At 40.4% G+C, this 21,426-nt stretch overlaps 1 protein-coding gene across 5 annotated transcripts in view; it reads left to right on the forward strand.

The window, feature by feature from the left end:
* Window positions 1-21,426, forward strand: part of PLEKHA8 (pleckstrin homology domain containing A8) — a 93,120-nt gene that overhangs the window by 34,309 nt on the left and 37,385 nt on the right. For 2 of the 5 annotated variants that reach the window (XM_019443703.2, XM_019443706.2), the window contains exons 8-13: window positions 648-807; window positions 1,198-1,283; window positions 5,942-6,000; window positions 6,826-6,956; window positions 7,588-7,658; window positions 17,203-17,264. In XM_019443703.2, coding sequence (XP_019299248.2) covers window positions 648-807; window positions 1,198-1,283; window positions 5,942-6,000; window positions 6,826-6,956; window positions 7,588-7,658; window positions 17,203-17,264 — 569 coding nt within the window. The remainder of the gene's footprint in view (window positions 1-647; window positions 808-1,197; window positions 1,284-5,941; window positions 6,001-6,825; window positions 6,957-7,587; window positions 7,659-17,202; window positions 17,265-21,426) is intronic. The other 3 variants (XR_002078456.2, XR_002078455.2, XM_019443708.2) reach the window with 3 other exon arrangements.

Below are 21,426 nucleotides of genomic sequence, written 5' to 3' on the forward strand. Positions count from 1 at the left end.
CATAAGGCCCGTCACAGCCTTCTTACACTTCAGAGCACGAGACAGCACTGCATTTGGTGGCACTTGCTAACAGCAAAATCAGTAACAGAACGCACAAAGCGTGACCCTGTATAAACACACGCGTATGGTGTGAGAACTGAAGCAAGAAGGCAGTTTGTCACCTTGGTTGACCTCAGCTGGGAACGTGTATATCAGGCAACTCAAATGTTTCACCACTGTACACATGTCTACAAATGACTGCAAAAGTGCCACAAGCATTGGTTTTAGGATCACAGATAAACTTTGTCAAGAATACAAATTTGCAAATACAGAATACACTGATAGTGAGGATCGACAGTATTTATAAACACTGAAATTTTAAAAACCACGTAAGTGCCCTCCACGTGAGCTTGATGCAATATTATATGGTCATTAAAATGGTATTTTAAAAAGTATTGAATGATAATGAAAATATTCATGATAAACTGTTGAGTGAAAGCAGTTTACAAATCTACATGTATTTAAACCCAAATTCATGCATGTGTGTTGTGTGTCTGTGTAGTATTTCACTGATTTTTATTTCTGTATATTGCTCCGTGTTTTAGAAATATTCACCACTGAATGTGTGTTAAATTTTATAATAAATAATAAGTATCTCCTGTTCACAGTCCAAGGTGAGATCATGAAGGAAGAAGGAGAGGACAACCTGGGAAATCATGACAGCAGCTTGGCACAGCCTGGATCAGACTCCTCAAGTAGCTCTCCAGAATCCCACTGGGAAGAAGGCCAAGAAGTTATCCCGACTTTCTTTAGTACCATGAATACCAGGTATCGTGTACTTTCTAAAGTCACTGACAGTTGGACACCAGCTTCCCTTCTGGAAGTCAATCCTGGTGCTCCTTTCAGATGATGGCGTACTATCCAGAATAGAGGAGATGCTATACCACGTGTGTGCTTTTCTGTTTACCTGTCTGAAGCAGCGGATGAGAAGGAATTGAATTGAGACTATACTCTGAACAAATTTTAGCTTGCTTTCTTAGACTGTCTTTGGAAAATGATTTGATTGCACCATTTTATAATAGAAAAGCAATCACTGAAATCAAGCCAAATGACTTGCCCTACAGAGGGGCAGCTGTTTTCATGGCTACCTCTGAATTGCAGAGAGTGCTAATGTTGTATTTTCAATCTTTCCTCCTCTGTATCACTCTATATCATTAGCTTTAGTGACATTGTACTTCTGGAAGACAGTGGCATTCCCACAGAAGCATTCTTGGCGTCATGTTATGCTGTGGTTCCAGTATTAGGTAAGGTTACTGCGTTTGTCTTGAATTCATTAGTCTCTGGAATCTGTCTCACTGCTGTTGTTTTGCAGGAGAAGTATCCTGAACCGTATGTACAATGAAGTGACCCTTCTTAGCTATTTCTGCATGTCACCGGCAGTACGTTTAACGTACGTTAAAACTGTGTGACCTTAAGCGTTATTCCACATTTCCGTTTTATTCCTGCTTGTGATTAAACGCTGACCACAAAGTAGTATAAGGAAAAATAGGAATTTTGTATTCCAGAAATCATACTCAAAAGCAAGCAAGAGTGGAAGTAGTAGAGGAACAGACCTTCAAATCCATTGGTATAATGAAAAACATTTTACCAGTTAAAACATTTTGTTCAAAGGCTTAAAAATTGTATGTATAAATTTAACTCCAAATTACATTTACTTTTTATATAGAGTCAGTAGAACCAGGAATCGCTAGCATGTTGAAATTTGCTTCATGACCTATTTAGCTGTGCATCTTTTTAATTCACATTTTTAAATTTTGTGTATCTTTTTTGAAGTTGAGATATAACTCACATAGAACTTAAGTGTTATGATTCAGTGATTTTTGACCAACACACTTACCCCTACGTAATCCGTATCCCCATCAAGACTAGAATGTCGGGGCGCCTGGGTGGCGCAGTCGGTTAAGCGTCCGACTTCAGCCAGGTCACGATCTCGCGGTCCGTGAGTTCGAGCCCCGCCTCAGGCTCTGGGCTGATGGCTCGGAGCCTGGAGCCTGTTTCCGATTCTGTGTCTCCCTCTCTCTCTGCCCCTCCCCCGTTCATGCTCTGTCTCTCTCTGTCCCAAAAATAAATAAAAAAATGTTGAAAAAAAAAAAAAAAAAAAAAAAAGACTAGAATGTCTTCAGCACCCCACGGCGACCATTTTATTGATTTCTGTCACCATAGATTAGTTTTGCTAATCTTTCCTAAAATCTCATGTAAGGGGAATCATTATCTACTCTTGTGGATCTGTTTTTTTCTCTCAGTACAATGTCTTCATCCTTATTGTTACATGTATCAGTAGTTCATTCCTTTTTATTGCTGAATTGTATTCTATTAAATGAACATGCCACAATTTGTTTATTTATTCTTCTATTGATGCACATTTGCGTAGTTTCTTGTTTGCAGCTATTATAAATTATATCACTCTGAATATTGTGTCTGTGAACATATTTTTTCATATCTTGAGTAAATACCCAGGAGTAGAATTGCTGATTCATTGGGTTCATCTGGTTAACTTTATAAAAAGTGAATGCACAATTATACACTTCAAGCAGCAATGTGGGAGTATTCTGGTTGCTTCACATCTTCACAAACACTTGGTGGTATTGGAGTTTTTGGTTCTGGCTATTCCTGTGAGTGTTTAGGTATCCTTGTGGCTTTAATTTGTGTTGGGGAGGAAGAAGTTTATGCCCTTAACGTTCTTCTAGCTGGCCCAAGAATCAGATTGACATGAGACAGAATAACAGGAGAAAATCAAATGTAATGCCATACATACAGAAAATCCACACAGACATGAAATTTCAAAGACAGACAACATGAGACTTATATGACATCCTGACCTAAGGAAAGGGGCAGGGGTCTGGGGACAGGATACAAAACAGAGGAAGATCATTAGTAGGAAGGTGAAAGGAGATGGTTGGAAAACCAAGGCTGTGCTGTTATGCAGATAAGTTTCTTAAGTAAAGAGGAATCTGCTAATTGCTCTCTTCCTGGAACAGGCTTTTCCTTTCCCATGTAAATTTAGGCAGTCAAGGGGAAGGTAAAGAATTTTTCCTGATCTGCTGGGTTTTGATTGCTTTTCACTCAAAATAATCTTCATGTTCCAAGTGGTCCATCTTGGTGTGGCCTGCCCTTGACCCCTACACTTCCCTGATGACTAATGATGTTGAACATTTTCTAATATAATTTATTGGCCTTTGCTATCTCCTTCGTTGTAAAGTCTTTTCCAATCTTTAATCCATTTTTAATAGTTGGTTAATGTTCAGGGCTCCTGGGTGGCTCAGTTGGTTAAGTGTCAGACTTCGGCTCAGGTTATGAACTCACGGTCTGTGAGTTACAGCCTCACATCAGGTTGTGTGCTGAAAGCTCAGAGCCTGGAGCCTGCTTTGGATTCTGTGTCTCCCTTTCTCTCTGCCCCTCCCCTGCTCACGCTCTCTTTCTGTCTCAAAAATAAGTAAACGTTAAAAAAAAAAAAATTTAAGTTGGCTAATGTTCTTACTACTGAATTGTAAGGATTCATTATATATTCTCAAAAACATGTCATTGTAGACATATGTATTATGAGCATTTCCCCCCAGATTGTGGCTTGCCTATTTCTTAATGTCTTTAAAGAGCAGCTTCTAACATTCATGAAATCCAATGTATCTGTTTTCTTTTTATAGTGCTTTTGGTGTCTTAAGAAATCTTTGTTTATGGGGCACCTAGGTGGCTCAGTCGATAAAGTGTCTGACTTTGGTTCAGGTCATGATCTCACGGTTTGTGAGTTTGAGTCCCACATTGGGCTCTGTGCTGACAGCTCAGAGCCTGGAGCCTGCTTCGGATTTTGTGTCTCCCTCTGTCTGCTCCTTCCCTGCTCGTGCTCTCTCTCTCTTTCTCTCTCAAAGATAAATAAACATTAAAATTTTTTTTAAAAAAAGAAAAATCTTTGTTCACATCCAAGGTCATGAAGATATTCTCTTGAGTTTTTTTATACCTTTTAGTTTTGATTTTATATTTACATTTATACATCTTGGACTTAGTTTTTGTATGGTATGAGGTAAGGGTTGAGAGTCTTTTTTTTTCCCTTTGTGATATCTGGCTGTTCAAAAACCATTTCTTGAAAAAACATTATTTTCTCTTTTATATTATTTTGGCCACTTTGTTGAAAATCAGTGAACCTTTTAGGTGTGGGTCTGTTTCTGTACTGTCTTCTGTTCCAGTGATCTGTTTATTTTTTCTTATGCTAATACTTATATTGTCTTAATTACTGTGCCTTTATATTAAAGCTTGAAATCAGATAATGTAAGTTTTTCCAATTTTATTATTCTTTTTCAAGATTGTTTTGGCAATTCTAGGTCCTTTGCATGTCCATATAAATTTTAACTTTTCAATTTCTATTGGAAAGGATTTTTTTTTTTTTTAATTTTTTTTTTTTCAACGTTTTTTATTTATTTTGGGACAGAGAGAGACAGAGCATGAATGGGGGAGGGTCAGAGAGAGAGGGAGACACAGAATCGGAAACAGGCTCCAGGCTCCGAGCCATCAGCCCAGAGCCTGAGGCGGGGCTCGAACTCACGGACCGCGAGATCATGACCTGGCTGAAGTCGGACGCTTAACCGACTGCACCACCCAGGCGCCCCGATTGGAAAGGATTTTGATTAAGGTCATATTGAATCTGTAAACCAATTAGGAGGAAATTTACTTCTTAAACAACTTTGAATCTTCTAATCTGGAAGCATGCTATTTCTCTCCATTTACTTAAGTCTTTATTTTCACAATGTTTTGTATAGTTTTTAGTGTAGATGCCTTATACATTTTGTTAAGAATAAATTTTAGAATTTTATGATTTTTGATGCCATTGTAAAAAGTATTTCATCTTCCAGTTGTTGATTGACAGCATACAGATACAGTTGACTTTTGTGTATTTTATAATATTTTATAATCATGAGTGAGTTAATTTTATAGAATGCATCTTCAGTGTTTATTGACGTTGTATCTTTTTCTCCTGTACTTTTGTTAATAATAGTGAATTACATTGTTTGGATGAATTTAAGTCTACTGTCTTGCTATTTCTATCATCTTGCTGTTTATTTTCTATTTGTTCTATCTGTTCCTTGTTTCTTTTTATTCCCTTCTTAAATTCTAGGCAATCAATTAATTTTTTATTATTCTGTTTTATTTCCTATTTTAGCTTTTTAGCTACCTATCTTTGTCCCTGCCTCTTCCCTTTTTCTTTCTTCCTTTCTTTCTTTTTTTTTTTCTTGGATCAATCAGATGCTTTTTAGAATTCCATTATTTTTTTCTCTTCTGGCTTTTTACCTCTACCCTTCATTATTTTTTTAGCTGCTCCTGTCCCACAGAAATATTCGAACCACATACATGATTTTAAATTTTCTGGCAGACACATTAAAATAGTAAAACAAAACAAGTGAACTGATTTTTTAAACTAATTTTAATATATTTTATATAATTTAGTGTATCCAAAATATTATCTTAACTTGTAATCAATATAAAGAAATGGCTAATGAGATATTTTGCCTTCTTTTTTTGATACTGAGTCTTTGAAATCTAGTATTTTATACTTCTAGTACATTTCAAGTTGGAATAGCTACATTGCAAGTGATAGGTGGCCACATATTTAGTGGCTGCCACATTGGACAATGCAGCCGTAAAGATTACAATATGCACTGTGAACATATAAGATTATCCTCACTTGACACTTACTTAGGACCTTATTATAGTTACCCCGGAATGGTGTGTAATAGAAAAAAGTGATGATAGTATTCTAGGAGCCTTTGAAACTTATGTTTGGAAAATGATTTAAAAGCAAAAAAAAAAAAAAAAATTGGGGGGAAAAAAACATGCTAAATTTTGTCACTGTAAAAAAATACTTTCCACTTGAAATCGTTGCTTTTTTAAAGATGTTTTCAATCTTTTCTTCTAGACAAACTTGGCCCTACGGTGTTTGCTCCTGTTAAAATGGATCTTGTTGGAAATATTAAGGTGAGTGTACAAGCTTGTCTCTACAGAGACCATATCATATATTTGGAGGGAGTAGTGCAAGAAATCACATTCAGAAACACATGATTGTTGACTTTATACTCAAGATGAAAAGTACAGGCCAGCTGTGAGAAAGGTTCTGAGGCAGAAAAAAAATACTTTAGAAACAGTATTTTTAGAACCTTGAGACTATTTAATTCTAGCTTAAGCCTCATGAGAATTCTCAAACAAAGGAGTGCCTGGGTGGCTCAGTGGGTTGAGCATACGACTCTTGATTTCAATTCAGGTCATGGGATCAAGCCCCGCATCAGGCTCTGCACTGGGCATGGAGCCTGCTTAATTTTACTCTCTCTCTCAGGGTGCCTGGGTGCTCAGTCGGTTAAGCGTCCTACTCTTGGTTTTGGCTCAGGTCACGATCTCATGGTTCGTGGGTTCGAGCCCCACATTAGACTCTGCACTGACAGTGGAACCTGCTCGAGGTTCTCTGTCTCCCTCTCTCTCTGCCCGTCTCCTGTTTGTTGTCTGTCTCTCTCTCTCTCAAAATAAATATTTTTTTAAAAAAATTCTTTCTCTCTCTCCCTCTACCCCTCTCCCCTGCTCTCACTTTTTCTCTCTCTCAAATAAAAAAAAAAAAAATTTAAATAAAAGAAACAGAATTCTCAACTAAAACATAGTACCTTGAGAACATAAGGAAAAAGGTAATAGAGGCTTAATTTGTTTTGATTTCTTAGAGGCCTGCTTGACAAGTTTATGCATCTCCATGTTATACTGATTTACTTGATAACTTTAGCATTTTTAACTTAGATTGTTTCCCTGCTTTTCCTGCAGAAAGTAAATCAGAAGTATATAACCAACAAGGAAGAGTTCACCACCCTCCAGAAGATAGTGCTGCATGAAGTGGAGGCAGACGTAGCCCAGGTTAGGAACTCAGCTACAGAAGCCCTGTTGTGGCTGAAGAGGTGAGGCAGCTGGGATGGGGCAGCAGTTGAAATCCAGCTCAGTTGAGATGCTACCAGCAAAAAAAGTGCCCTGCAAAGACTGCTTCTGAGTGGGGGATCTAACCCAGTAGCCTTCTCTAGAAGGCCTGATGAAGAGAGCACCAGCTCTTTTTTGTCCTTCTCTTCTGATGATGATAAACATTGTTAATATTAACAGTATATGTAAGATAGGAATCTTAAAGGGTGATAGACTTGACTGGTTCTCTTTAAGTCAGTGGGTCACAAACTTTGGCAGCATCCAAGTCACCTGGAGGGCTTTCTTCAAAATGCGGATTGCTCCAGTCCAAACTCAGACTTTCTGACTCATTAAGCCTAGAAATGGGGGCCCAGAACTAGCATTTGCAACAAGTTCCTAGGCGGTACTGAAGCCACTGGTCCTGGGACTACATTTTGGAAACCACTGTTTACGTATATCAGATGAGAAGGGTCTAGAACAAACTAAAGGGAAATGACAGGGAAGAAAGGACTGCCATGTAACTTGACCTCTGTTGCTGTGTCCAAGATTTTGAAGAAGCTGGTATCTGCCATTTCTTTATACTCATTCAACATAGTGGACGTTGAAAATAATATTTCTTCCTCTCTTTTGTTTTAGGGGTCTCAAATTTTTGAAAGGATTTTTGACAGAAGTGAAAAATGGAGAAAAGGATATCCAGACAGCCTTGAGTAAGTGTCCTTTACATTTTGATTGATCCACTGAATAGGATATGGAATGGAGACCCCTAGAGGAGGAGACTGGGAATAGGGGAAATTTCTGCTTTTCCAGATTTCATTTGGTTTCTTTTCTATTTCATTGTTATTATTGTCTGTTTCTTATATGCTCTGTTACAAAAAAAAAAAAAAAAGAACCCATGAGATTGTGACCTGGTAATCTAGATCTGGCTTATTAAAAATCAGTATATCTTAAAGAAGAGCTGAATCAATGCAGAGCCATCTCTTAATAGGAAAGCGTAATATTTTCAAGAAGTGATTTCCTCCTAATCTTCAAATACAGTGTAGTTCTATAAAATCAATATCCCCAGAGAAGCTAGTTTTGGAGACCATAACAGAGAGGGCTTGGGGAATTTGCTCTGGAGTGAAATGAAAGATGGGTAGTTGTCGTCGTCGTCGTCGTCATCATCATCATCATCATCATCTTCTTCTTCTTCTTCTTCTTATAGTCCTCAAATGCCTCGTGTTCGTAGTGATAGACCTGAGACTAAGATGAAGGCCTTGGTCAAAGGAGGCCATCCTGTGTCTCTAGCATCTTAATGCAGTGGCTGAATATTGTAGGCGCCTAGTAAACATTGGGTGGGTGGGTAGATAAGTGGTGGATCTATCAGATTAGTTTTGGAAAACACTAACGACTCAGAAGCATCCTTATAGTGTTCCTGAGAGAGTGACTGAACTCTCACTCTCAGCCTAAAGGAAGTTCTCCCAGCGTCAGCCTTGAGGCATGAGGGGTGGGGAGTGGGGATTGAAATTCCATCTTACTTTGAAGCGCTATATTATTTTGATGTAGAGGAGTATGTGGTCAAGCTCTAAGTAGCCATGATTATAAATAATGAAATGAGTGTATTAGATGCTTCTGTTTGGGAAAGGGAGCCAGTATTCCCTGCAACGTTTTGTCAGTGTCAGGCGTGAGCTCTTCCTTCTGTTCATCTTCCCTCTGGGCCATGAGTCCTGAGGGATTCTGCCCTCCGTGTGATTTTCTGAGGCCTTCCTATCTAGAAACTTGCTAATATGCCATGAAACAAAAAAAGCTGGGTTTTTTGTAACACTTTATGAAGAATTTAGACAACTTAATCCTCATATCAATCCATTTTACAGGTACCCCCAAATTCTGAGAAATTAAAATACATGCTAAGGCCACAAAAGATCTGGAAGCAGAATCACTTTGGGCCCCCTGCCTCAAAAGTCTTCATTTCTCCCACAAAAGGTCTTCTCCACCAACCCTGGGCTACCTGCATTTTCTGGGCTTCTCCTATATCCCTGAATTCTAGGACAGTCTGCGATATTCTCCCCTGTGTGTCCTGATTTCAGTAGTAAAAGTATATTCACCATAGCAATTAGTGCTCCCGAATCAGTATCCTCAAACTTTACGACTTTTGGAAAAATTAAGATCTTGGGCTCTCTGGATCCCACCACTTGATAGCACCACTTTGGCAATTTATTAACCTGTTTCTCGGTTTCCTCATCGATAAAATGGGGATGATGATACCATGTCCCTAAAAACGTTGTCGTAATGATTAAACAGGTTCATGCATATAAAAAGATTAGAAAAGTGGCACATAATAAACACTTAATAGAAAATAGCTTCTCTTGTTTATATTTTCATCATCATGACGTATGAAGTTGATAATCTGCCAGAAAATGGGGCTTATTTGTCCCAAATCAGAAATGAAAACTTTACAAAGCTCTGGTGCCAAACCAGAAATTTCTCTCTATGCGAACTTCCTAGCGTGGAAATTTCACACTTGTAGGTTCCTCCACTGCAGGAAATACAGAAGCTGTGGGATTCAGCAGTGTGCCTGGTGGGCTCCACCTGTCACATGATGCTGTTGCTGTGTTGTGGCTGTCTGTGGGGGGGGGGGGGGGGGGGGGGGGGGGAGTGCTAGCCTCCTTCAGCCCCCTCCTGGAGGCGGAAGAGAACTGCTTACAGGACACACAAGTGAAAACAGAGAAGCTTGGCCCCCTGGAGGTAGGGAGGAAGTCGAGGATATCCCCCTTTCTGCCCGACCTCCACCCCTGAATCCGCCCTTTTTCTCCCCTACTTTTTACTTGATTTGGAATCTGGGCCGTCCCAAAGAGAGGGCAACCTAGAAAGGGAAATGCTGCTTCAAAACCAAAGTAAGTTTTTCCTTCCCTCTCTTCCCCTTCAGCACGGTTTTCAATGGGAAGGAAAAGAGGGCTGTAAATTTGAGACTTTCCTTCTGATGTTCAAGATGGGTTCAGAAGTCTTCATGATTTAAATCCTATTTTTGCTTGTAGGAATTCCCTAGTTTCCTGCTGCTGTTCAGTATGAAGAGAAAGTTCCTCTAAGCAGCCCACTCTCCCCTCTAGATGCAGACGCAGCAAGCTCTGAGCAAACAAATAGTTTTATAACAAGGGTTCACACACTAGCTACTTTGAGCCAACAGGCTCCTTGATGCGAATTTCTTCTGGGCTAACCGTGTCTCTTCTCATTTTGAAAGCATTACCTTTATAAGTAGAACTGATATCTTGTCTGAAATTTGGGAATATAGGTAAAAGAGAGGGTATATGCCTATATTTGTATAAGCAAATTAGCTTCCATGTTTTAAGTTCTAAAATTGAATGTGAATCATTGTAGTAACAGCTGCTATTTACAGAGCACACAGTGTAGGAATGGCACCAGGTTCTTGATAAACATTTCATTTAATCTTCCAGTACTCCTTTTGTACAGTGAGTAAACTGAGGTCTAGAGAGGAAAAGTACCTTCCCTAAGGTCTCCAGTCTAGATCAGTGGTTCTCAAAGTGGTCCCAGGAGAGCATCTTCATCACCTGCAAACTTAGTAGAAATGCAGACTACCAGGCCCCACCCACACCTGCTGACAGCAACTCCAGGGACATGGGGCACTTAGCAAGTCCTTCGGGTGATTCTAATCCATGATAAAGTTTGGGACCCACTCATCTAGAGCTAGGACATTGAAGGTACCTGTCACTAGGCTACATTTTGATTATTTGAGAATTTTGATTGCATCTGAATGATTAACAAATAAACTGAAATAAAAGTGCTGAAATTAGTGCCATAGCACTAATCAGTTAATTTTGCCTCCTTTTTGTGATAGTTAGCTAGTTGTCCAATGACAGGAAAGTTTTCCTAATCTAGAAACAGCAAGATAATAGGGATAAATTACGGATAAATCTTGACTAGTACTCCCAAATTTGAAAACACTGCTTAAGACAGGTTTTGAGGTAAATGTTCATAAAACTTATATGATCTCAGTGGTCTTAAAAATGGGGGGTGATACAGGGGCGTCTGGGTGGCTCAGTCAGTTGGACGTCCAACTTAAGCTCAGGTCATGATCTCACAGCTTGTGAGTTTGAGCCCCGTGTCAGGCTCTGTGCTGACAGCTCAGAGCCTGGAGCCTGCTTCAGATTCTGTCTCCTTCTCTCTCTGTGCCCCCCCCCCCCCCCCCCCCGCCAAATTGTGCTCTGTCTGTCTCTCTCTCTCTCAAAAATAAACATTAAAAAAAATTTTTAAAAAAAAAGAAAGAAAGAAAATGGGGGTGGGGGTGATATACATAAAATCCTAAATGACGCAATGGAAGCCTTGACATGTATTAACTCTCTGGAGAATGTAAGTATAGTCATTATATTGCTGAAGTTCTGTGACCTAGACTGAGTATCCAGCATCTGGAGGCCTTAGGCTTTATACTGCCTCCTTTTGCATTTGAACCATTACTTGGATTTCCTGTCATAATGATCAGAGTGGATGGTCTCGTGTCAAGGGCTGTTCTTGAACCCATAGATGTCCTATGGCATTCTCTAGAGTTCATTCTAAGGGAAGAGTTAGGTCCACTAGGCAGATGTGTTGAATGGTCCACCCTATAGCTGAACCCCTCCATTCGCAGATGCATCAAAATGAGCTTTTGGAAAGCCTTCTTGTAAGTAGAAGGCAGAAAAGTTGCTCTGGCATTCCTGCACCATTATACTAAATGTTATATGCTCTGCACTGTCCCCTAAACGGGATAGCATATTGCCACATCCCTCACCCTGGGATGATTCCATCCATGTCAGGTAGACATTGACCCAGAATAAAAACTTTAATAGGGTGCTCAGTTGTGTGTTTAATGTGAAAGGCTTTTACAGGCAAGAAGAGCTGTGTGAGAGAGCTAAAGTCGGAACTCATGATCTGATATTTAGCACCAAATCATAACTTGACTAGTTATTCTGAAAATACCGTGAAATAGGAATCAAATCCTGCCCTCTCCCAAACTACTCACAGCCTGTGCCTTTCTTGAATGGCAGGCTTGGCTTACAATGCATGTTTTTGTCTTCATAATGCCTAGAGTTAACAAGGGGTAACTCTGGGGACTTGTTTCACTTCTGTCCATTTGACTTTCCTTCATACATTCATTTTGTCTGAGGCTTGGTCACTATAAAGAATTCAGTACTCTCCTAGTAGCTCAGTTTTTTGTTGTTTATTTTTTGTTTTATCATAAATATTTCAGACATTTCACAAATATCTACCATTTGACCAAATATATAAAATAGTTCAATAGTGTACCCATGTATCCGTTGACCCCACTAGTCCTTATATTCTCCAGAGAAGATCTTCACCCTGAATTTGCTATTTATGGTCATGCGTTTTTATAATTTTTCTGTACATTTATGTGTCTATAAATAGTATCAAGGATTGTACTGCAAGTGTTAAACTCATATACTGTACATTGTATACAAATTCATTCAGTATTATTTTTCAGATTTATTCACTTTCCAACCTCTCTTGGTTCCTGATTCTTGCCAAGCACTGGCTAGCATGGTCCATTTGCAGAGCTAAGATGATTGTCATCTCTTAAACTCAGTGAATGATTGATTCCACCTTTCCCAGCTTTGCTTATATACTTTTTGCGATCTCTCTTAAAACTTAGATTTGCATTTCTCCTTTGTCTTCTTTATAACCCAAAGTAACTTGACAAATTCTTAACCAGTTACAGATTGACAGTAGAGAAACTGTCATACTCAGTTCCTGGACAGAACAGCGTGTACCAACAGTAAGGGAAAAGTTGTTCTCTCTCGCATGCTATAACAGGTTTAGGCAAAATCAATCACTAAATACCTCAGCAAATTTCTGGAGCACCTGGCTGGCTCAGTCAGTGGAGCATGTGACTCTTGATCTCAGAGTTCTAGGTTTGAACCCCACACTGGGTGTAGAGATTACTTAAAAATAAAATCTTTTATTATTTTTTAAAATATTTACTTTGAGAAAGAGAGCACAAGCAGGGGAGGGGCAGAGAATGAGAGGGAGACACAGAATCCGAAGCAGGCTCCAGGCTCTGAGCTGTCAGCACAGAGCCCGATACAGGGCTTGAACTCACAACCTTACCTGAGTCGAGGTCGAACTCTTAACCGACTGAGCCACCCAGGCACCCCAAAAATAAAATCTTTTAGAAAAATAAAAATAAGTAAACGCCTCGGCAAGTTTCTGAGTTACCAGTAAAGAAATCGGATTTATTTTATTTCCATAAACAGAATAAGGTTCTGATTCTTGCTGGAAAAAGGACATTTTTTATTTTCATTATTTTGTTTCACAAGGAGTACACATTAGTTTTTTAGCAGAATGGTTTAATGTGACAAGAAGAATGCCCCAGTTCTCATTGCTTTCAGCGTTGTGATCTTGGACAAATCACCATCTCTCCGGGTCTTCTGTTTCTTCTTTTGTAAAAGGAAAAGAATTGGGCAAGGTGATTGTCATGGCTTCCTACTCAGAAATTTTGACTCAGTCTCTGAGGAACTGACACATCTCAAAGATCTGGGAGAAGGGGATCATTTATGTCTCTCAGAGGCCAAAAATACTTCCAGGTTATAGAACATGCATTATGATAATGAATGGATATTACAGTGAAGATTAATGTGTTTCATTATCTAATCTTCTCTAGGTAACCAAAATAGGTCAGGCTTAGACTTCATTTTATTTTAATGTAGCCTCACGTGGCAGGGATATTTGCAGCCCTAGAAGTCAGCTAAGGACTTTGGCAAGACTTTTTTTTTTTTTTTTTTTAACGAATTTTCTTTCATTTGTTGGTTTTAAATTGCAATAGTGTTCTTCCCGGACCTGGGAAGGGACCCAGCCCAGATTCTCTGGTTCCTTCTTCTCCTGTTAGACTAGCCGGCCCACATTTTACCCAGCGACAGAGCTCTTCTCTGGCAAGGTGTGGGCACAGTGAGGCAACTGCCTCCAGAAGGGCTGGGCGGGAGGACACAGATCATGCTGCTGTGCACGAACACTCCCCCGTCCTGAGCCCAGACCGCCCACGTTATTGGGACTCATGGCACCCGTGTTTTCCTGCTGTCCGAAGGAAGGTGGCACGAAGTCGAGTTTCTGGGCTTTTTTAAATGGTTGACTCAAGTAGCAAAGCATAGTAAAGGTGTAAGCCCGTGAGGTTGGCATAGCACTGGATCCTGAGCCTTCGTAAACAGGCAGTTTGTCCAGCCAGGAGTGCTTTGGAGCCCAAGACTGAGGACCAAGACGGCTGTGTTTGTGGCCTAGCATAACGAAGTGTAAATGTCACCTTGTTACTTCCCTGACCACAATTCCAAATCAGAATGGTCACGACTGTTAGGAGAAAATAACACAGTCTGTATAGAAAAAAAGACTAAGAGAGTGAATCCCCCCCAGAATGCCCACTGTGGTTATCTCTGGGAGGCATGATTATAGGTTTCTTTAGTTCCCTCCTTTGGGTGTTTTCCTTCTTTTCAACAATGAGCATGAGTTACTTGTGAAATTAGAAACAAGCAGTTAAGTGTTACATTTTTTTAGAAGTGCCACTGTGCCTCCAGTGGGAAATCCAGAATCCTTGGCACGGCATGTAAAGGCCCTCACCCTTCGGCCCCAGTGATCTTCAGCCCCAGCGAACTGCTCCCCTGTGCACAGTATGCCACCGTCCCTCACAGTTCCTTGGTGCTCCCTGCAGCCCCAGCCGCCACCCTTCCCTCTGCCCTCGCCAGCTTTTGGGACTCCTTTGGAGAATTCCTTGTCTACATGCCCACAGGCTGGGTTCGTTTCTCTCTCTTGTCTGTGTTCCTACAGAAAGAACTGAACACAGATCTTTACTATAGCAGTTGGCAGTTTACATAATAACACTGTCAAACGGCTGGCTCTCATAAGTCCGGTAACTTCCTGAGGGCCGTGGACTGACTGATTTTAAATCACCTAAGGATTTCCCCTGCCTTGCCCAGTGGGCATTGGTAGACCCTCATCCCATCGTGGACATCCACTGGCAGAGTTGAACATCGTTGAATTCCGTCTGTTTATTCATAATGGCATTTAATTCTTCACCTGGATTAAGATCACAAGAACTGAAGTGTTCCCAGTATCCTACCCCTGTGACTCACCTCAGGATGGAGCACCCGCGGACCTGTCCGCTGACTTGCCAGCCCGAATGGCTCCTTGGAAAGGACGGCTGGAAAGTTGTTATCTTCCTGATGTACCTCAGAGGCTGTGCCTGGTATTTTCTGCCCGTCTGCACTGTACATTTAGCAGGCCAGCAACCCTTCCTTCACTAAAGCCTCATAGACCATCTGCAATGTCCCTGATACCATCTGTCCCCTTAGGGAATCAGATTTTAAGAGTGGCTGAGATTGAAGACTTGTATCTGTGAAAATGCCCTAAGTCTATTCAGACTGTTCCCCGAAAAAAACCAAAATTAATCTTCTGTTCTCCTGTAGACTGCTCACAAGAGTCTTCTTCATACCTGAATTCAGTAATTCTTTATCGTTTCTGCTTTAGCTTTACCAGCCGGGGTGCTGGCATTTCCACCTGTTCCTAAAACTTCAGATAACCAGAGAAATCTATCAGATTTCAAATGTACGGTCTTTTATGTCAAATATAAATTGTACTTTATGCAAACTTGAATTATATAAAATTGATAGTAATATATGCTACAAGTATTAAGAAAGGCTCATGCAAGTTTTAAAAATAAAAGTTGACACGAATTACATAATTTCAAGGCTAGAGGGCTTGAGTAAATTGTAAGATGCATTTAAGCTACAGCCACATGGCAGCACTGTTTTGGCCAGTAAAATGCAGATACCTGATATCCTTTGGCAGGATTCTGTGAACCACACTGCTGTTGACCACATGAAATGGTGGTTGTGGCCTTGGTGTCTGTTTTTGCATTATTTTAACATCTGCTCTTACTATAATTTGAAACATTTTTACATCCTATTGTAATGTCACCTAAACATTGATTAAATGGCGGTAGTACTTGTATCAGTCTGGAAACTAGCTCATGGAAATAAATAAGTGTGGGATAAAGCTTAGATATGATAAAACATGCGGAATAAGGTCAGACAATCCCCGTGACCCCCTGTGCTGTCATTTAGGAATGAGTAAGTACTGTGAGCACTGGAGACGCTGCTCAGAAATGAAACAGAGCGTTAATGTAAGTGCACTGTGATGACGTAGACCTGTGCCTCCCGAGAATGCACTTATTCCTGTGGAAGGATCTGTTTTGAATTTTGCGTATATTATTCAAAGCCTTCAGGAACACATCCCTTGAACAACATGCAGTCATTTTGTTCTTCAGATTTTTTTATAATTAAAATTATTATATGCAAGTTTTTAAACCCCATTTTCAAACACATTGGGACAAAATTCATAGGTTTCTATCTTTAAAGTCTTAAATGTGAATGACTTTTACTAATAGGTCGCACCAAGTACTTTATAACTAGCTTAGTAACTTCAAGCCATTCTTTCCACAGTAGCTTTAAAGGTTTCTAGGCTTGATACTGCATATCCAAGGTCATAGGGACATCTAGAACAAACATTTGACATCCCAGAATAGAATGTTAGAATTGAAAAGAAACTCAGAGGTTACAAAGAGGGAAACAGAGAGGACAGCTAAGGGACTGGTTCAGGGTCACACAACATTCAGAGAAATGCATTTTTATATTCTTTTTTTTTTTTTAACATTTATTATTTATATTTGAGAGACAGAGACAGAACATGAGCAGGGCAGGGAGGGGAGAGCAGAGAGACAGGGAGACACAGAATCCCAAGCAGGCTCCAGGCCCTGAGCTGTCAGCACAGAGCCTGACGCGGGGCTCAAACCCGCGAACCGTGAGATCACGACCTGACCCGAAGTTGGACACTTAGCTAACGGAGCCACCCAGGTGCCCCTGCATTTTTGTATTCTTATAGTGTATTTCTATTTGTATTTAGTGTAGCTTTTCCAGTATCCTCTCCGCACGTTTATTTCCTGATATGTATGGGACTTTTCCCACCATGAAAATAAAATGAAGTTCAGATACATTTGCCCAAGGGAAGAGTGGAACTATCTGTGTTTCTTAGGGGAAAAAAAAAAATTGTGTAAGGCTTTTTTCCTACTCAAGACTCTTGGGATACACAATCTTGTAATTAGACTTTTTTCATCAGCTTGTAATACTAACAGTATCATGCTACCGTGTACATTAGAAAGGACGTGATACAAACAGCACATCAAATTCTGGTGAAATTGTGGTTCATGGCGTTTTTCTTCTTTTCAAGATAACGCATATGGTAAAACATTACGGCAGCACCACGGCTGGGTAGTTCGAGGGGTTTTTGCGGTAAGTGATCCTGCCTTCTATGTTATGATGGTCACAGCAGGGTGGTGTGTGTGTGTGTGTGTGTGTGTGTGTGTGTGTGTGTGTGTGTGCATGCGCGTGTAGCATTTCTATTTGCTTTGTTCTCAAGAATAGGAACATAATGTTGCCTATTTAAGTCTATGTAGATCTTTTTTTGTGTGTAGATGTTGGGGAAAAAGAAAGCGTCTGGAATAAAGAAGACTGTTACCATGCTTTCCCCTGTCCACCTCCAATGACATTGTGGGAATTTGCCACAGAAGTGGTTGCCTTTCTGATAAGGTAGTAAAGGGTATCCATGCAGGGGTAGGCAGGAAGCTGCCAAATACTCACCAATGATGGGAGATGAGTGGGGCCTTCAAGCTCATAGCTCCCTCTGCTGCCCATTGTATTCCATCCTGTTAATTCTAAGATTTTAATGGATTTTTCTTGCATTTAGTTGGATTTCGTCTTTGACTAATTGTCTAATTGGGTGTGCCAGCAGCTAGGGCTTCTCAGACCATTCTTTTCATTGTTGGAGACGTTTGTCCTTGTGTGTTTGGCCACTCCTTCCTTGCCAGCATGTTGACCGAAGAACACACGCCTGGAAATCGTAGTCCCCTGGACAAATCACTTAGCCTGCTTTTGTAAAATAGCAGGAGTAGATGGATGGCCCCTTTATGTCCTCAGTAATGCTCTGTGATTCTGCCATCTGAGGAGAGGTCAGCCTTAGTCAGGGACAGCTGTGAAAAGGCAGAGTGCCGTGTGGTGGTTCACGAGCAGACACGTTAGCTGCGAGTGTTCTGCGGAAGGTCGTGGGGCAAAAATAGCCTTGCACGTGTCTTAGTAATTAAAGGATAGGAGACATTATTTGCCTGAGGTGAGAACTCTTTAGGTCATGACTTATCAGGGGGCAGGTAAAGAAAGCGGGAAGAACACAGTGGAAGAAATAAAATGGACTGAACTGGTTTTGGAAGGCCTGGAGGTGGCTAGGCCCGTACCCCACCGCTCACCACCGTAGGAGCTAGGCCGGCCGCAGCTACAGAGTGCTCACGCTCACCTTCAGTATATGTTTTGTAATCACAGTAATAGCTGCCGTTTGGCCGTCGGACACCTTTGTGAACCACAGACAGTGCTAGGTACTTCCACGTTCATTATCTTAAGTAATCTCAGGATTTACTCTCACCATTCTACAAGTTCAGAACTGTCCGTTCGAGTCCCAGAGTCCCAAAGTGCGGCTGTGGCAGAGCCCAGGTCTAAACCCCCTCCGCTGTCTCCGAGGCCGCGTCACCACCGTCTGCAGGGAAGTCGCGTCCGACAGGCTGCCGCTGAGCAGTGGATGCAGCTACATTCATTGATCCCGGAGTAAACACTGACTGCTTGCAGGGGACGGAAACCCGCGTTCCCCTGGTTAGATGACAAAGCACAGGAACGCTGAGTTGCCCTATTTACAAAAAACATCTGTGTGTTGTAGTTGTTGTTACGGTATAGGAGTCAGAGTTTAATCCTGAAATATTAATGATCCAAGAGACGTTGCCAACAGAAATGCAAACGTAGCAGAAAATTTAACATAAGCAAGGCTCTTTAAAAACAGTTTTTAATTTATAGCATTTTCCCCAGCATATAGGACTTTAGACTCATTAAAAAAAAAAAAGTAGAAATCATGGCAGAATAGAAAGGGAAAAAATTTAAATTGTCCATCTTCTCACCACTCCATACAAAATAACCATTTTTAACATTTTCGTGTTTTACCTTCTTACCTTTTATTTGTATGTATATTTATATATTCTTTTAAGATTATTCTATTTAATTTTATATGTTTATCTAAATATATATCTACTTGTAGGTATTTATATTTTTATATGTACATGTTTGTTATATGTGTAAAATTATTTTGCATACTCTGTATATGCATGTAAATTTTTTTATATTTAGCTTGTGTGATTTTGTATTATCCTCCCCCCTCCCCCCCACTTAACAGAGTCAATCATGGCCATTTTTAAATGCCATAAGAGTTTTTGAAAATCATTATTTTTAATGACTGCATAATACTTCCCTAGTATGGAGATAATAGGATTTATTTGCCCAATCCTCTGTGTTAGACATTTAAGCTGCTTCTGAGGCTGTTGTCAACAGCACTTGTTTATATGCATTTTTGAGTAGAACTTTCATCTCCTAAAAAATAGGTTCCTAGAAGTGGAATTGTTATGTCTAATACCAAAAACTATTAGAAAACTATTTTTAAAGTTGCTGGTTTTTAAGAAAATAGATTATGTTGAGCATTTGGCAACAGCCTCGTCAACAGAAGAGCTAACTCAGCCCTTGGAGCCTCTTACTTTTACTCTCCAAGTCACCCCTGCTTTAGAAAGTGTATTGTTTCTGAAGGTGCTAAGTAATTAGCAGAGGCAAATTCATTTAACTGTCTTAGTTCCTCAGTGAAACAGCTTCTACACTCTGGCAATTTGATTCATTTACCAGCCAGTGAACTTTTATCTTCACGCTGTTGTAATTTATGGCACTGAAGCCCAGTCCGGGCTCTGCCTCCAGCGTGATTCTTAATCATTGTTCATTTGACCTTTTTGGTTTCCTCTTCAGTTGAGTTCTATCACTGGTTCCTAAGTCGACTTGACTGCATCATAGTCCCGTAGGAACCTTTGGAGAGATACATAGTCTGGGGCCCCACTCTGGAGAAACATTTCAAAAATTTTATTGTACCTAAATACACATGCGTAGGGCTTAATTTTTTTTTTTTTATCAAAAGTCCAAAAGTTATAACAAAAAATAGCGGCCCCTGCCTTCTGTCCCCTCCTTCCCAGACTTACTCCAAAGAGGCTGCCACCTTCAACTACTGTGACTGTTTCTTCCAGTACCTCTGTAATCCTAAAAATGTTTACTTTTCTTTTTGGCCTTATCAGTTTTAGCCATTAATGTTGACTTTCTGTTATAGATTAGGATTTAGCTGTCTTTAGACCTTGTTGTCACTACCTCACTTCCCCTCCCTCCACCTTGCCAATATAATTATATTACAAGTTAACATGAGAAAGATGAGCCAAAATTGAATGGGGTTTTTTAATTTTGTTTTTATATTTTCCTTCCATCATCAAATCTCTCAAATCACCACCATTCTGAACGCACAGATATATCATACTATCTTTCTACATGTCTTGAGTTTTTTTCCATGAGACTTCCCTTCCAGAACTTTCTAAACTCTGTGCCAATCTTAATTCGTTGTTCAGGCCTGTTGAACTGCTGTGTGCCCTAGGACTCTTCCTTACAAGTTTTTCTGTACAGAATCCCCATCTCACACTAACTTCCTAAGTTCTGTTACCTCCTATTTCTTGATCTAATCCCTTGTTTTAGTGTTGTCCCCTAGTGGCTTCTGAAAAATGGTACAAGGGAGCGAAACATCTGAATTCCTGCCTGCCTGAAAATGTCTTTATTCTGCCCTTCTTTTTTTATATATATATATTTTTTTAACATTTTAATATTTTTGAGAGAGAGAGTGAGTGTGTGCGTGAGTGGGGGAAGGGCAGAGAGAGAAGGAGACACAGAAGCAGAAGCAGGCTCCAGGCTCTTGAGCTGTCAGCACGAGCCCGACATGACGTGGGGCTCAAACTCACGAACCATGAGATCATGACCTGGGCCAAAGTCGGATGCTTAACCGACTGAGCCACCCAGGCGCCCCTATTCTGCCCTTTTTTACTAGAGTGATGCTCTGGCTTGTATAGAATTCTAGGTTAATAGTCATTTTCTCTCAGAATTTTGAAGGCTTCCTCTGTTGTCCTCCAGCTTCCACTGTTACTACTGTAGAGTCTAATGAGTTCCTGTTCCACTTACATAGACTGTTCCTCACCCCTCAGGGTGCTTCCAGGATCTTTATCCTCACATTCTAAAATTGCATGACCTTCTCCTTTTGTCTTTTTTTTTTTTTTAATTTTTTTTTAACGTTTATTTATTTTTGAGACAGAGAGAGACAGAGCATGAACGGGGGAGGGTCACAGAGAGAGGGAGACACAGAATCCAAAACAGGCTCCAGGCTCTGAGCTGTCAGCACAGAGCCCGACGTGGGGCTTGAACTCATGGACTGCGAGATCATGACCTGAGCCGAAGTCGGGCGCTTAACTGACCAAGCCACCCAGGCGCCCCTTGCCTTTTTCATTCATTATGC

The sequence above is a fragment of the Panthera pardus genome, unplaced genomic scaffold (assembly GCF_024362965.1).
Source record: "Panthera pardus isolate Hobbes unplaced genomic scaffold, ASM2436296v1 HiC_scaffold_8, whole genome shotgun sequence".
Lineage (NCBI taxonomy): Eukaryota > Metazoa > Chordata > Mammalia > Carnivora > Felidae > Panthera > Panthera pardus.